The 18,120-nt window shown below is 33.5% G+C and overlaps 1 protein-coding gene across 2 annotated transcripts in view; it reads right to left on the bottom strand.

The window, feature by feature from the left end:
- Positions 1-5,277, bottom strand: part of LOC108750110 (prohormone-2-like) — a 14,407-nt gene extending 9,130 nt beyond the window's left edge. For both annotated transcript variants that reach the window (XM_018489364.1, XM_018489366.1), the window contains exons 1-4: positions 5,147-5,277; positions 2,407-2,527; positions 2,196-2,309; positions 497-632 (exon numbers count right to left, since the gene is read on the bottom strand). In XM_018489364.1, coding sequence (XP_018344866.1) covers positions 497-632; positions 2,196-2,309; positions 2,407-2,527 — 371 coding nt within the window. In that variant the 5' untranslated portion in view covers positions 5,147-5,277. The remainder of the gene's footprint in view (positions 1-496; positions 633-2,195; positions 2,310-2,406; positions 2,528-5,146) is intronic.
- Positions 5,278-18,120: the final 12,843 nt, after the last annotated feature.

Below are 18,120 nucleotides of genomic sequence, written 5' to 3'. Positions count from 1 at the left end.
TATATTAACATAATAATATACTCTATAAATTCTTTGAAGTGAAATCTCACTTCAAAAAAGTGTAATTGTGCCATTCTTGAAAAAGAGTGAAATTTCACTCTTTCGAAGTAAGATTAATTTCAAAGAATTTAGAAAGAATAATATTAATATAATATTATATGTATAAATATAATACCAGTCTAATAAAATGCCTTAAAATATTATTAAATAATATTGGTAATATAAGCACAATAATTCTACATAGCGCGCTTTATCTGGACGTTTTTAAAATGTCTCTTAAAAATCTGTGAAAAAACGTGAAGCTCTCGAATATTGCATGGCATTTAAGGTAAATTAATACAACAGGCCATTAAATTCTAGAAATATAATAATCTATAAAACGAAAAAAATATGTTCCGTTTGTCGATTAAATCGAATGTAACACTGAAATAGTTACATAATTCGAAGTATTGAATTCTAAATAATTTATCTTCCCTGACGCGAAAACTAGACTTACTCGTAATTCTTATCGTATGGCGAGTACGACTCGTGCTCGTACATAGTGTTACTAGGTGATTTCTGGGCCGGGGATGGTTTATCGTCCTCGGCGAGAGCTGCTTTCAAGCCTCCCAGCCCCGAGGCAGCGAGAGTTCCTACATACGTAAATGAATTCCAGAGATAATCCTCGTACAGTATTCGCTGGATTATATAACGCATTGTATGTTTTTAACCTTTTATTACTCGCGTGAGATATCCAGGACACTCGGTCACCTTATAAATTCGCTAAATGTATGCATGTTACTTGTACATATTGTTATACATATTTAGCGCAAAATGTTTATTTTTTGAAAAATTGTTTTTTATTTTCATCTACAAATGTTATTTATTTTCATCCAAAGAATGTGCAGAATGTTATCAATTTCTATTCAATTGTAAATAATTAAAGAGAACCACTCTGGTGGTTCAAAATCAAATCAATATCGATTGATTTTTCGAAAATCAATAGAAAATCTAGTATCAAATCAAACGATCCTAAAAGTCGACTTCAAATCGACTTGTGAACTCGAACATGAAAATTGAGATATAACGGAGTGTCAGAAACATCCCACGCAAGTAATTACGCTAAAAAAAACCACAAGAGTGATGTATTTTTATCTAAAGAACGTTATAAATATTTATTTGATTATAAATGATTAAAGGGACTCGTGAAAATTAAGATATAACGTTGGGGTGTCAGAAATATCCCAAGCGAGTAATTACGTTAAAAAAAAAAATTAATATATGTATTTTTATCTAAAAAAATGTTATCAATTATTTTATTTTTTATTTTATTAGAAATAATCAAAGAGAACCGTGCAAATTGAGATAAAACGTAGGGGTATCAGAAACACTCCATGCGAGTAATTATTTTTATCTAAAGGATGTTATCAATTTTTATTATAAATAATCAAAGAAAATCGTGAAAATTAAAATACGACACGTTGTGTCAAAACATTTCATGCAAGTAATTACGTTTAAAAAAAATCACAATAACAATGTACAGTGAGAGCAAAAAGTATTCGTATAAGGAAATTTGTTATGAAAAAAAGTCTTATTTGTAGAAAATAAATATTAATTAGTAATTTTATACAATGAATACATTCTGTTCTAGTATAAACAAACAAATTTCCTATGTATACCTGATTTTAGAAATTAAATTTGTACGAATACTTTTTGAGCATTCAAGCAATTTTTAATTTTCGCTTATTTTTCAGATGATATATTTTGTATAATTAATACACATCTTTTTGGTATATATAATTTTGGTATATATAATTTTTGGTATATATAATTTTAAGAAATATACAGTCTATTTTATTCTTTATGAACAAATTGTTAATTGTCCAACAAGAAATAATCGTCAATTAAACGTCGACGTCAAACTGATGTTGAAATCGTATTTATATCAATTTGACATCAATTCGATGACTCATTTCTCGTTGGATAATATTTACTTTTTAAAAATAAAGTTTTTTAAAAAAATATTTTCTCTGTACGAATACTTTTTGCACTCACTGTAATTTTCTTTAAAAAATGTATAGAATGTTGTCAATTTTTATTTGTAATCAAAGAAAACTATGAAAATTGAGACATAACGTGATCAGAAACACCCCAAGTGCGAATAATTAATAACAAAAAACATCACACGAGTAGTGAAGAATTAATAAGTAACTTACGTTTTTCTGCGTTTGACGTGAAGGATTCTTCAGCGGCGGCAGCGACGGCGGCAGCATTAGCTGCCTGTCGATTCTGCTGGTTGCCGAACATCAGCATCTCCTGGGTTCGTTTTGCTGAAAGCGACATTGCGGGGCGTTCAAGCGAATCGAAAGCGGATAAAAATCGAGAAATAATTCGATCACGATGATAAATATGGATCTCGAGCCTTACATTTCGGCTTCATGACCTGGTCCGCCTTCTTCGCGTCCTCCATCAGGCTCGTAGGCAGGCACATGCCTACCGAGACTAGCGAGAACAGCAGCAGCAACAACCACGCCCAGTTACACGTCATCTGCGACAAAGTTGCGGGATTCTCATTGCCGGTTGCGTTCGCGATGACGCACCGTTTTCAGGGTCAGAGCTTCGCGGCACTCTTTTTTCTTGCGCCCCGTATCTCCCACCCCCGTATCTCCCACCCCCGAGTTCTTTCTCTTGACATCGGATTTCCGACCCCAGTAATCGCAGGACCGAATTAAACCACAAGTTCTTCTTTTATCCTAAAGTTCTTTCACGATTCATCTTTCTCCCTTTTCTTTCTACGTTGCGTTGGCGAGAAAAAGAGAAAAGATAAACCGTGCAAGAAGTTCAGCTAAAAAGAATAGGCCTCATGATTTTACCCAAGAAACACATAAAAATCAACAAAAACTCAAAATGATTTTATTTTAATTCTTAACGTTAATAAACAGTCAAATTTTGTAACTAAAAATCATCATTTTGATTTTTTTTCTCGACTCGATATATTCCTTTAGGCTATTTAATTCCATTAGGCTATTTAAGCCTAATGTCTTACATTTGTTTCTACCAATGCAACTTAATTTTGATCTCGGTCCAATTAATTCTTTTCTAATTAAAAATGAGAAAAGGATGCCTTGAAAACATCTTTAAGACGTCTTGTGTCTCGATTTTCGTCTTTTTGCTGTCTGCGGAATTTTATTAGTTACGGGGTCGCCGTACTAAGAAAGCTTAAATGTGTAAATGTCACGTAATGCGAAATGTCGAGAGTCTATTTCCACTGTGTGTGGAGAGACGAGTGTAGGAACAACAAGGGCGCTCGATAAAGGGTCTTGTACATATGTATTATTTACGGTTACATAAAAATATTACGTCGTTGAGACGTTCTATAATAAAATATCTTCAGGTATGACGCCGTCGTCAACAGCGACCGACGACGTCACGACTTCATGTAATCGACGCGGTTTACTTTCTACGGTTATGACGTTGACGTTACCATATGACGTAGCGAGAGAGTTTCCCCAGCCGCTTTACGTCACACACATGTATGTAACTTGATAGGTTGACTTTATCGAACTTTTGTTTTATCGCGTGACGGCGATATGCAGCTCCACGTGTGTATAAAAAGATTCCTTGAGAAATAATAAATATCCTACAAAGGAGCGAGAGAGGAGTAGTTGTCTTCAGTAGAAAATCCTAGCCGACTTCGAATCGATTTTACGCAATTATTTTAATTTAACATCCGTAAATTTACGTATCTATAATATAAGTTCATTAGCAGCTGTTCGATTTATCAAGAATTTCATAATGCTGGAAGGCAAGTTTCCGCGTGTTGCACGATCGAATTACACTACTTAATTGCTCTCAATTGGCTTCTCATTAATGAATTACGAACTGCCTCTGAGGGTAAGTTAACCCGCGTAATTACGTGAAACTCTAATGGTGATGCTGGAAATGGCTGCGAGAGAGAGTAGCGAGCGCTCGCGGACGGTGCTACCGTGGAAATGTCAGAGTTCAAAATTGCGTGGTGAAAAACAATATGTATTTGCGAAATTGCGTATTTGCAGTGTAGCGACAATCTCGAATATTGCATTCCACGCAATTTTGTATAAAGCAAATGGCTCGCAATTTATACGCAATATCCAGGAAGTTTGATCGTCGGATTCAGTACTGAAAAATATATGACCTCTGACCTTTCGAATTTTGCAGTAGACTTCTTTTTTGCACGTATAAAGGTCACTTAATTTCGCATTTTTATATGATATATAATTGAGATTTCACTCGCCTCGATAATAGACGTATATCCATGTCCGGATCGATATGGATTAAGCGACATTTAAGTGGAACAAATAGAAATTAATGTCACAGTTGAAAACTGTTTTCGCGAAACAGTTTCGTTATCGACGTTGCGACGCGGTTCTCAATTAAACGATCACTGGATTAAATGCTTGGGAATTATTCTCGGAATTGACATTCGCCTAAGTCCGAAAACGAATGGCGAAGTTTGACAATTAAAGCGAGCCGTATAGCAACGCCAAACCGGATATAGTAGACCTAGAAATCGTACACTTGTTGCATCTACAAATACTATAGTCATTTATCGGCGTGTACGAGCTGCACGGCTAGGTAAATCGCAATTAAAAATGCATTTCACTGAATGAGAATCTCATTGACGAGTTAAGTGTGCATAAAAGCCTTCTCTCACGCACACGCCGTCGTCATAATTAATTCTAATTTATTATAACAGTATGGCAAGCACAAACATGTTATCGTTTCAAAGAGGATCAACGACTTAAAAAATCATAAAGTTATATTTAATCCTAAAACGCACGCACACACACACACACACACACACACGCGCGCGCGCGCGCGCGCTCACGTAGCCAGCTGTTTAAATTTCTTAAAATAGACATAGAAATGTGAATCTAATTCTTCCTACAAATATCGTTAAAATTAAATAACATTCATTGAGATAAAATGAAATTTGACTCGGAGCCGTGCGCAACTACCTGTATGAATGTGTCGAAAGTGGCCGGCTACGTTGACGAATAAAATGCGTTTACATTTCACCGTTCGAATTTCAGAATCTGTTTTCATCCGAAATTATCGATCACGGAATGAAGAATGAAAAAAAAAAAAAAGAAAAAGAAACTATACGAAGAAGCGAGGATTTGTCTACCTTTCGAGATGCAGTAATTTCGCTGGATTTGTCCTTGTATCGCTTGTCCCTTCCTCTCTCGCGAGTCCCGCGATGATCCTTCGGCTTGGTACCCGGGTGGAGAACAGGCACGTCCTAGCGGATCCGCCGGCTCGGGGTGGAATGAATGTCGGGGCTCGGCAGGACGAGTAGAAAAGCGGGGTACGGTCGATCAACCAACCCCCACCTTGACGAACGAGCGTTTCCCCGTCTCTCGTCTCGTGGTGGCGAGAGCACCCTACGACGACACCGTTGGCTGCGCGCGCGTTTCCTCGCATGGCACACGACGCCGACAGCAGGCGGTGCGTGTGAGTGCGGCGCACACGAATCCCACACAGCCGTTGATACAAGGGACGTCTCTGCCCACGCGATGACCCAACTACGTCTTCCCGACAGATCCCCCGGCTTTCTACGTGGCATCGTAAGGATCGCTATGCGTAGGAATTATGTTGTTATTTTGCTGTCGAAAGCCTGTCAGCCGACATTATCAGAGCCATAAGATTTTGCCGTTATCCAACGCCATCGGTTTGGTAGTCTAGAAAAAAATAGTAGTCGAGAAAAAAATTATTCCAAACAGAAATTTTCATAAATATTTATTTATTGTAAATAGTTGCAAACTGAATGTTTACTTACGATAAATACATATTTATCCTGCAATAAAAAGAAATAATAGTTAAATTAAATTGATGATTTTGTACCAAATAAATGTATCTTTATATTCGGTAAATATTTAGTCGGCACTGTTCAAACAAAATTATTTTTTTTTTTTTTTTAATTTAGAATATTTCTCAACGCGTGGATGGAAAGTCCCTGTGTTCTGTATCTCGCTGATAATTAGTATAATGTAGCCTTTAATTTTCTTCCTCTAATTGTAAGCTTCCCTCGGCAACGTGAATTTTAATTATTTCATCAGTAACAGAGGTCTTTGAAAAAACATAACAATTTTTTTATTGCTTCATATTATAAAACTCCCAAAAAATTCTGATGTACTTTGTCAAAGCTTTAACATCGAGTTTTTATCATCAGCGAAGATTCGAATTGTATTTTACTTATTTCTTTATAGATTTAAATTTATCTACAGTGAAAAAAATAACGTTATATCAAGCAGCATTATTTTAATTGATAATAATTTTATTAATTCATATTATTAATACTATTAATGAAACAAATACGTCATGCTATTGTTCGAGTAAAATTGCGTTCGTTTCATTAATATTGTTATTGAAATAATAAGATGAATTAATAAGATCATTTTCAATTAAAATAATGCTATTAGTATAACATTTTTTTTTAGTGTATCAAAATTCATAATCAAAATATCGATGACCTTTAAGGAATCCAATTGCCAGTGGAGTGTTAAACCCATCTTTGTATCGAGATATTTTCTCGAGATATTATTGAATTCTATATGGAGATTCACGTCCTTTGTAAGATAGAGAAGAATACAAAGGCATCTTTAGTCATCCTTTACGACAACAAATACTTATTGCTGTAATTCAATATTTTTGTAATCCAAACGACGCTTCTTCGAAAGGGCATAGGTCCGTTTATGCTCTCTCGTTAGCCCTTGAAACTCAACGCGACCATTAAATATATACGGCTCGTCTCATCTTGAAAGAATGCAGCCTTCACCTTAACAGGATCGAGGAGAACCTGCAAAGTATGCGATTATTTATACTCTCTATCAAACTATTTCTGCTCTGCAGCTTTTCATATTTATAATTTTCTTCATGAATTTATATAAGAGCAGGAGATATAATCTAGCATTCTTATCTTCGATCTAGCGTTAAATTAAAGTGCCAGCATAAAAAAAAAAGAAAACTGACACGTTTCGCTATTGTTAGTACCCCACCGTAACACAGACGGTAGAATTAATAGAAAGTTAAAACACTACTGGGCATAGCAACCCCGCTGCGCCATGTAATGTCTATGATGACGTTACCTACTTGCCTTTAATTTTAATGCGATAGTTATGCAAACGTCATAGGGATAGTTTTCTTTGGCATTTCAAACGGTGACGTTATACGCGACGCGGCTCTACGGTCTATGACAGGAACATGTATACTTAAGTAGTAGAGCTGTGTGTATTTTCAGCCGATACATCATATGTACATATATAGGTATCTATCGTTCCAATCTCCACTTCTCAAACATTTACTTTCTCAATGCGAACGTTCCAATAAAAGAAATTGGCACAACGATTAAAAGATTAGATTGTAATAGTAGCAAAAAGATAAAGCAGGCGGTGAAATTAATAAAAATTCAATAGAAACGCAAAATTAAAACCAGTCTCGACTCCCCTCTACTTTAAATATTTTTTAATCTAAAGCTCAGTACGTGTGTGTATAAAAAGTGACAAATTTCATAATAAACTATTGAACTCTAACCCGTATTCACTTCAATGTTTGCGCTCCGAATTTGAATTTATTTTTATTAATATACATTTCATGTGTCGTAATAACTTAGTGCTTGAATTTTTATTTACAAATCGTAAATAAAATTCACGCGAGAAATACGGCTGAAGATGTAATACGATAAAAAAACTTGGAACCTAAGGGTTTCACACTTTAACCGCTTTCCTCTCAATTCCCAAAATTTATAGAAATTATGGTTACGGGTTTAGGGATGAAAAAATCCAACAACAATCTCACGGCGAAGTCAGCACAGCCGAGCGCGCCAGGGAGAAGAGATTCTCTCTCCGACCTCTACCTTCCCCTCGTTCGCTATTCATCCCCAATCGCCTAGCTTCAGCCCCCGCAACAGGCCGTACGCCTACGCGAGAACGTTACGGCGCCCACGCGCGCTTCTACCCCACATCGAGAATCGAGCTGAGATCAGGGGTTGGGCGGAAGGGAGCGTATTTTTTTTCTCGCGTCAGCAGACCGACGCTCGACGACCTCCGCGTCAGGGTTTCCCACCCTTTAACCGCTTGAACGGCACCGTACACGCGAAAACAATAAAGATGACAAATGTTCTCGATTATTTCATTATTGCATACTTTAGCCTGTCGTTTACAATTTGAAATGTATAATCTGTTGTGGAGAAATATATATATATGTAGATTACCTTTTCTGTTTTAAAAAGAAACTCTTTTTATTTTTATTTAATTCGCCATGTATGCAGAGTACTCCCCTACAGAACAAAATATTGTGGCGGCATTGCAGCAATATCACTTAAAAAGTTGCAATATTTTGTAAAACATTTCTACAATATTTCGAAAAATATTGTTGATATATTGCTGGGACACATTATACAATATTTCAATGATTAATCCAGTTATTTCTAAAATATTATTGATTAGAATCACATTTCAATACGTACATGAACTTGAATTCAAAAAATATTCGCTAACTAGATATTGTCGCTAACTTGCATATTGTCTTCTTATTACAAAACTTCTGAATGTTTTCTTCTTGCAAGAAACGTATCCGTCTAGAAGCGGGGCCGCGTACTTATTTATTAAATTATAATATTGCAGTAATATATTTCCTACAAAATATTAAAGTTATAGTATTTCAACAATATTGGTGCAATATTACTAAGAAATATTAAAATTATAATATTACTGCAATTTTTATTATATTATGAACTGTTAAAATATTGCTACGATATTTTGTGCTGTAAGAATTGTCTTTAGAGATTTTTTCATATAATGAATATCTGTTATTTTTAAGGTCATTCTTTGAGATCTTGGGAACCTTTGCTCTCTAAAGAGGTGGCTCTAATCCTTGAAATATGTCTAAGACTCCCGAGGGGAGGGGAGGGGAGGGAGGGGGTGGCGTCACTGCACTTAAAGTAATATCATGTTCGATAACATCAATGGATGAGTACTCGTATAGCTGTGAAGACTCATTCCTTGACGAGCGAAACGAAAACTGACGTCGAGGTCATAAACGTGGATTATTTTCGCCCATGTTGTAAATATTATTTGCCTTGCAACAATATTTATTTTGGCGAAATATACTTCATATTTGTACAGCTTTACGTGAATATTAATCTCGATGACACAAGTTGCCCGCTTAAAATCCACTTTGGGCAATCTATAAATTCGCGACAGGATTCGGAACGGGTTTCTATTTATAATTTTATGTCGCGTGCTTTTTATACGCGTGTGTAAGTTCTCCAGGTCAATTATCCGATGTATTACACGACACATAAAATTATAAATAGAATTCTGTCCCAAATTCTGTCGTGAATTATAAACGATCTGAAAATGAGTTTCAGTCAATTTTAGATAATCTACGAATCATTTCTATTCGTAATTTTGTTAGCATTAAAATATAATAACGCCATTTGGTTCTGATTCATGACACACTTTACTGATACTTAAAAAAGCATTATATCTTTCAGTTTAATATAAGTGTGCTAAATTACATACATATACGTAGATATATATGTATATAATTTTGACTTTTGAAATATAAAATATGTGGAGCCATCTTATATGTATATATAATTATAAATACATAAGCCAGTTTTAAATGATCTACTATTTGTAATATATTTCGTAATTTTGTTAAATTCTATCCTTTTTTAAAAAAAAAAGGTAAAAAATGGCATCAAGTGATTCTCTTAGAAAAAAAATACAAATTATTATACGCGCTTATGTGTGTGTCGATCGGCCGAAATGTGCAACTAAATCCTGCTACAATTAAGTGTGCCAAATTACATATGTAATTATAATATTGTATAAATTATACATTTGTATAATTAATAGATAATATATCTATTAATATCTATCCATTAGTATCTATTAAATCTAATATATATAATTTAATTATACAGATCTATACATAATTTAATAATATATATAGATAATTATATATGGCATATATATAATACATGTATATAAATTAATTATATAGATTTAAAAATATGTAAACATATACATACATATATATATATATATATATATATATATAAATTATGTGCAGGGTGTTTCTTAGGATTTTAAATATAAATTTCAAGGAATGGTAGAACTTAAGAAATTTTTATTAAGAAAATTGTGTGTTCTCTTTCGCATTTTTAAGGAGCTCAAGAAGGAGCTGCACGTTCTTGTTCGCATCGGCTGTAAGTACACAATCGATCGCGCGGTAGCATTACGTGTGTCGTCTGACAATATTAGTCTAAGCTTCTATTTCTTTTGCAAAAACAAAATCAAAGAACGTGAACTATTGTCAGACATCACACGCGACTGGACATCACACAGCTCCTTAAATATGTATTAAAGGATACAGTTTTCTTAACGAAAGCTGATTCTTTTGGTAAAATCTACCATCCCATTGAAGTCTGTCTCTAAAGTTCTGAAATAACATTCTATGTATATATGCATAATTTAGCATATTTATATTAAACTAAACGACATAAAGCTTTTTAAGCTGCGATAAAATGTGTCACAAATCAAAAACTAATAGCGTTATTACATATACATGTATATTTTATAATGTCCAGAGTTACGAACAGAATCTATCATGAATTGTAGATCTAAAATTGGCTTACACATGTTTTATATTTATATATGATAAATATATTATAAAAAGCCTTAATTTATACATACAGCCTTGGCCAAAAATATTACGCAATTTATTTATTAACTATTATTTAAAATTTTAGCTAAAAGATTAATTTATGGAATTTGCTATAAATTATTCTTCGTTTCAAGAATTTATGTACAATATCGGTAACCAATAAACAACGCAGGTAAAAGAATTCCAATCTATATTTTGAAAAAAGTATAGATGCCTGATATCTTTGACCAGGGCTGTATTTCATGTCTCAAAACTAAAATTGCTTCTGCCGGATTCATTAGGCTCGATTTATCGCTGCCCATCGAGCCGATCGAGCGTCATCGACATGAACGGCAAATACGCGATGGATACAAAATGGCCTGCGACTATTTCCACTCGTATCTCTGCCATAAGGCATAAGTGCACGTAATCATACCCGATTCTCCCGAGCAATCTCGATCGGAAGAGAGCGTTTTGATCTAAGGCGAGTGGTCGCGGACATCGTTTTATGAGGGCTGGCCCCACTTTCGTGAATAAGCGAGTCGTCGTTCTCCATCGCTTCGCCACTTCAGCTGACTTCAGCGTGAAGGGCTGCAATGGTTCTCCCGGTACATCCGCCTTCCATACCGTAATTGACCTATTTTCGTCAGCTTCGTCGTCGTCGTCGTCGTCGTCGTCGTCGTCGTCGTCGTTGTCGTTGTCGTTGTCGTCGTCGTCGTCGTCGTCGTCGCAACGTGCCGCAGAACGCTTGCGCAAATTGGTTTGCACGCGTATACGACACGGGGGAGGACAGGTGCAGCTTCCGGTAAATTACGAGAGTCCGCATCAGAGAGTTCCTTTTCAATAGGCGGAAGAATAAAGGCACGCGTTCACGTCGCATCCCCTTCGTGACTACGTGGAGGGATCATTATCTACGGATTGAAAAATCCATCTCTAAAGCGGCTACAATGAGATTTTATAAGACGTAAAACTTAATCTTTAAGTCTCAAGCCGTAAGAAATCATAGTCGATTATTTTCCTCACATTCGACTGTGATTGGTCAATTTTTTATGTTTTAAGGCTTAAAAATCTCATTGTAGACATCATTTTAGGCCAGTATTACATTTGTCTGTTTTTGTCGTACGACAAACGTGCATATCAGCTTTACAAGAAAGAATCTCACAGTGTTAAATTCTGAATATGATAATAAAATATTATAATAAAATTACTTCTGCTTATTAAAAAATATTTTAATTTTTAAAAAGGATTTTTTGTAATATTATTGACGTAGATGAAGAAGTAAGTTTTACTGTAAAACATTTTTTGATATCTTGAATAGTTTTTGAGAGAACCGAAAAAAGCTGAAAACCATTTTACATATAAAGAGTAATTTCACTCTTTAAAACAGTTTTTGGGCTGCTACTAACATATTATAAAATCATTTATTTATATAATTATATATATATATATATATATATATATACAAAGTTTCATTAAAATCAAAATTTGACAGGTTTTCTCGTTAATTCCAGAAAAGTTCTAATCTAAGTAATAAATCTTTATACTTGGGTTAGCCCAAAAAAGTAATCTAGTAAATCTTTATAAAGGATCTCTTAAAGGAAGGGTTTCATCCCTTCGCTTTGAAACATTTCACGTGCCAGAAAGTGTTATTTTCCTCGAATGCGTCACCTCGCTTCTCGTATGACACGATCGAACCCGGACAATTCCATTCGGGTGATAGGCTCGAGCCTGTTCGAGTTTGTGAACCGGGATTGAGAATTTGACACGTGGCAGCGAAAGTTTCAGGAACAAAAAATTCTGTCGACAACTCGATAACTCGATAAAATTTTCCAGATAATGAAATAACGTTTGAGAATATTTATTGCCGCTAGAAAATTAATTAAATTCACTGTCAGATAAGATTCTAAATGTTCGTCACACCCCGCCCGGAGGGAATTAATTTAATTCGCTATCTCTATAAATGTAAGATTCTATTTTTTGCGATACCTCTCTTCATTTACGTTGAATTATTGCGGAAAGTACACTCGCAGCAACCTTAATGCAAAAGCGTAATGAACTTTCCCTCTTTCTACCTCTCGCGTAAATATTTTGAGCTTGAAAAATCTTTATCGCTACCATTTGCTCGCGATGATTTACGAGCTATGTTATTTTTGCGGTTACGGCAGCTTGCTTTCTTTTTCCTCTCAGGTTGAAAATAGCAACTGATCATTTGCGATACGATACCGTATTCAAACAAACTGGCAGGGAGAACAGAAAATACCATTGACGGGGAAAAGATCGATTTAATGCAAATTTCAATCAAGACAATAAGAATAATTGATATTAAAAGTGAATATAATGACATGTCAAGTTATTGGAAATTATGAGAAATATGGAAAGATTTATGAATATTCCAACACACATAGAACGTATCTAGAATTTTTTCGAAGGGAGTTTTTATCAATTCTGTTATCACATAAACAGCAATTTTGTAATAAATTACTTTTTTAAATATTTTAAAGCTTATAAGTAAATTTTAGAAAACGTCACGTTGTTTCTTATATTAAATTGAGTTTTTCAATCAAAAAAATGTTTTTATTTTATACAAATATCAAGTATATACACATGTTTAAAGCAGTATAAAATTTTAATACAAAAATAGAACTATTCTGAACTATTATTAACTATTATTTTGATGTTCTATATATATTTCGAGTTTCAAAAATCGAGTGTAGATTTATTTTTAAGAAATACTGCTTTAAAATTTGTAAAATTGGGTATTTATGTAAAATAACAAAAATTGTTTTTAATTGAAAGACTCAATTTAACATAAAAAAACAATGCCACCAAAATTAATGATAAATTTCTTCATAAAAAGCAACTGTAAAACATTTGAGAAAAATCAACATCTGATATCCCCTGGGGTGTTTACTTGTTAGAAACAAAAAAAAAATTAAAAAATTCTTTTTTGTTTCTAATTTAAAATGGAAAAATATTAGATTTTATAAATCATATTTTTTTTTCCTGAAAAAAGTATAGGAAAAATATAGTAGGGCAAACATATCAGGGGAGTTTAATCTTCTTGAAAATGTTTAGCTATATCAGTATAACATTTTTCATTATTTATTTATTCTCAACCCAAGAAACACACAAAAATCAATAAAAAATCAAGATGATTTTATTTTGATACTTAAAGCTAATAAACAGTTATGTTCAGTGACAAATATGTAATTTTGATTTCCTCTTGGTATGTTTTTTGGAAAAGGGAGTATCTTCATCAAAAATTAAGATCGTGTTAAGTTTTTCTACGTAGAAGTCTCTTATCCATTTCTCCCTCCTTAATTCTTTCTTATATCTCTCCCTCAACTCCTCGCCCGGTTCAGTTTCGCGCACAGCTGACTGACGCTAAGCGTGATGAAAGTTGGACGAAAAAGGAAAATGGACGGCACGCGATATTGGCCAAGTTTCCGATTTAAACGCCACACCCACGCCTTTTTCGAAAGAGGGGAAGACAAAGTCGCGAGCTTTTCGCCTCTGTTGGGACGGGCAATCGGCCGTGTGATCGCAAACCGAGGGTTTCGCAAAATCGCGCAAGTCTTCATCGAGTATCGCATCTTTCCCCTATCTCTCTCCCCAACCTCGCAGGACGGACTCCCATTGACGTCAGTCTTTGAGTCGGCGAAGTGGCGAATCCCCGTGGCACGACTGGCCAAAGAGAGAGGGGGTTGATAGAGGGGTGAAATGGTTCCTCCACCTCGTCGACAGGGGTGAGAATACAGTAGCGTCACGCGAGCCGCGTTCTAGCCCCCTTCCGACATTTATTTACTCGTGTATCATCCACGAGCGAATTAAAAAGCACTCATTCATGTCGACAGCATGTCCTGGACTAAACGACTCTTGACTACTCTATTTTTACGACAAGCTTGTAATTAATTAGTCGAACTAGCAGCGCTGCAAAAAGGTATTTTATTTATAGATTTCAATAGTAAAAGTACCGAACGAGAGCAATAAACGCATCTTTGATAGGTGAAAGGAAAAAGGATGTTTAAAAATATGTTCTGAAAAGAGATGCTGCGAATAGCACCAGATTAAATCGTATTGTGAAGTAAACAAAAATTTAGCTTACTTTTATAAAATATATTAAAGAGAGAGAATAATAAATTCGTTTCTTATCAAATATCATATATTAAATATTATTCATTAAATTTGCTTTGGATTGTTCCAAGAGATAAGTAAATTTATCCAATCAGATTAAGATACTGTTTTAGAAATATTAACATTTTTCAGAATGACATTAATCTTTAAAATAATTATAATATAAAACAGTCTTATATTTTATATTAATATTATTGTAAATTGTATAAATAAAAATTTTCTTATTTAAGATATATTTTTCGATTCTCCCATTAAAAAAATAATTATGCAAATAAAAGTAATTCGTAGAACACAAACTAATCGATATGCAATAATCATGAGTTATATTATATATCTATATGTTATTAAAAGCAAATTAAATTACAATTGATGTATTTTATACAATTACATTTGTTGAGGGGAAAATCCTAATATAAAATTACTATTACTTTATGCATGTTTCTATGGATAACTATTGGAAACAACTACGTATAAACATTAAATTACAAGCAAGATGTTTGCATCACTTTCACGCTGAATTTTCAGTAATCGTGAGAGACAGAGGTAAATTCCAAGTCACGCAATTTATCGCGACAAAGTTAAGCAAATCTTCGCATCCCGGGCATCAATGAAAGAAAATTAAAATTAATGTCACACTTACAATGTTTCGGTGTATTCTCAGGGGTGAGATTAGTATTGTAGATACATTTGCGAATTAATCGCGCGATCGAGCGTTTTAACAGCACGACGATCCTCTCGCGCGCTACGACCCTGTACAACGCGAAATGTAATGAGTTCGTGGAAGGGGTTGGTCCCGAAGGAACGGATCGATGTTTCCTCTGCGTACTAAAGGACGCCTGTTGATACGTGGCAAGAGCGGTTTCATTGATGAAAACGATGAAACGGCGCGAATCTCATCTCGCTGCCGCGAACGCAATTATATTTGGTTTCACCATGTTATCTCGATGCAAATGCGTTTTTTTGAACACAATTCTTGTCACTCGGGACGACATGTCGTGTGTTTTCTACAAAAGATTATTTTTACATCACATTTTTAATTGCAGAAAAAATATTGGGTGCGACCTAGAGATGGAAGAAACGACTATATACATAATTTTAAAAATATTTTCTCAGACAATATGCCTGTCTAAAGGTTAATTGTTACATTGGAATTGACCAATTGCATTTGCTGTTCAGTAGAATTGATTAATCACGGTTGATACTTAATCAACGATTAGGTTAATCGGAATTGGCGAGACCGCTCTTAAATGACGTTATAAAAAGTCTTTTAAGTTTCTTAAAGTCTTCTGAGACTTATATGTCTAAAAAATATCTAAAAGACATCATCAAGACGTCTTCTATAGATATTGCGTGTTGTCTGAATTGACAAGAGAATAAAGGAAATCTTTTCCCTGGCGAAAATGAAAATTGGAATGTAAAGTGGCGTCTACAATGAGATTTTGAGGTGTAAAACGTAAATTTTAAGTTTTAAGTCATAAGAAATTGACAACTCATAGCTAATTATTCTCTCTATATTCGACTATAATTAGCCAATTTCTTACGGCTTAAAATTTCATTGTAGACGCCGCTTAAGTCGAAGGAAAGAGTGACGGTAAGATAAAGACGGAACTTCTAGAAATCGAAAATTTAAACAACAACATTTAAAAAGCGCGAGTGTCTTTTTTACGTTTCATTGTCTCAATTTTCACTTTTTAGAAGCTTCTGTCATTATTTTCCTTTATATTCTACACTGGAAAAAAATGTACTAAATCTTAATGCAGCATATTTTTTCGAATAGAACTAAATAAACATTTACTTAAATAGATATTTACTCAATTAAAAAAAATAATGATTAAATCGAATTAATGGTTTTTATATCAAATCAATATATGTTTATATTTAGCAAATATTTATTTAGAACTATTCAAAAAAATATTCACTAAAATTTAATATTTTTTTCGGTATACTTATTTTACATCTTTTTGCCAAAGTTTATTGGACATGCAATGCCCCGAAAAACCATAATCCCGAAAACTGAAAACTAAATGTCCCGAAATGTCAAATTACTAAAATTTAGACCGTGCATTTTGAAATCGATCATTACTATTTGTGACGTAATGCTGATACTAATTTATTAAAAATATATTGTAATATAACAACGTTATTCATATTTTCTTCTTTCCATAATAATGCACACAAAAGGTATTCCCTTTAATAGAAAATATATATTAGAAAATAATTATATATGTAAAAGAGTCATAACTTTTTATACTAATTATTACAGATATAGATGCTTTAGAAAAGATGTAGATGCAACTTAGAAAACGTTTTATATCATAATATTTTAATAGATTTTTCCGTATTTCAATAGATTTTTCCATTGTTCACTTTTTAATTTTTTCGCGAAATCTGGCAATGAGGTAGGACATACTGGTCTCAATTATTTTCTCCACCACACTATTGATCTTTTTATATTTCGAAAAGGTACAAGAGAAGATACAATTTTATATTGAAAAGACATGTATGTCTACTAACTTTTTCATCGTTAATATTATTTTGTTATTAAACGTTCTTCTACCAGAACTTTAAGATATGAAATATTTCCTGTTACTGTGCAAAACAGCTTGGGCTGATTGAAAGAAATATTTGTTGATGATACATTCAAAACAACTATATAAACAATTATTTTAATATAATTATTTACATTAATGGCTTGAAAATTTAATCACGTTATTCTGAAAGTATCTATATAATTAGTATAAACACAAAAATTATAGCTCTTTTATACATAGGATAATTCCAATATATACTTTGCACCTAACAAAAACTTAATTTATTAAATATTATTTACCATGTTTAAATAAATTATATCAGTAAAAATTTTACTCTCTACTGTTAGAGTCAAAACGTTCAATACTTTGAACAAAGAAGACATCAGGAAAAATTGGAGTTAAATCATCATTCTACAATAATGTATAATTGCGCACCCCCTCCCACTCTGATTCTTTTTAGCCTTGAATTGATTATTCCCAAATAGATCATTAAGTCATTTTTCAATCATTTTCAATTCATTTTAATGTCATTTTAACGTTATCGTGACTTAATGGTTATTGTTGTTTTAAGAAGTGAAAGTCCTTTTAAAATATTCTATTGTATATGTATTCTGCTACTATGAAAAAAATATTGGAAATAAAAGCTGACAAAAGTTTTTTTTTTCTAGAGTTCTAAGAATTTCTTCAGAATTTTTTAGTACTATATTTTCTCATGTTATATATATATTGGCAATTATTTTTATCAACATGAGAAAATATGGTACTAAAAAGTTCTGAAAAAATT

This window comes from Trachymyrmex septentrionalis, unplaced genomic scaffold (assembly GCF_001594115.1).
Source record: "Trachymyrmex septentrionalis isolate Tsep2-gDNA-1 unplaced genomic scaffold, Tsep1.0 scaffold32, whole genome shotgun sequence".
NCBI lineage: Eukaryota > Metazoa > Arthropoda > Insecta > Hymenoptera > Formicidae > Trachymyrmex > Trachymyrmex septentrionalis.
Note: the sequence above shows the minus strand (reverse complement) of the source record. Positions and strands in the feature narration are given on the sequence as shown.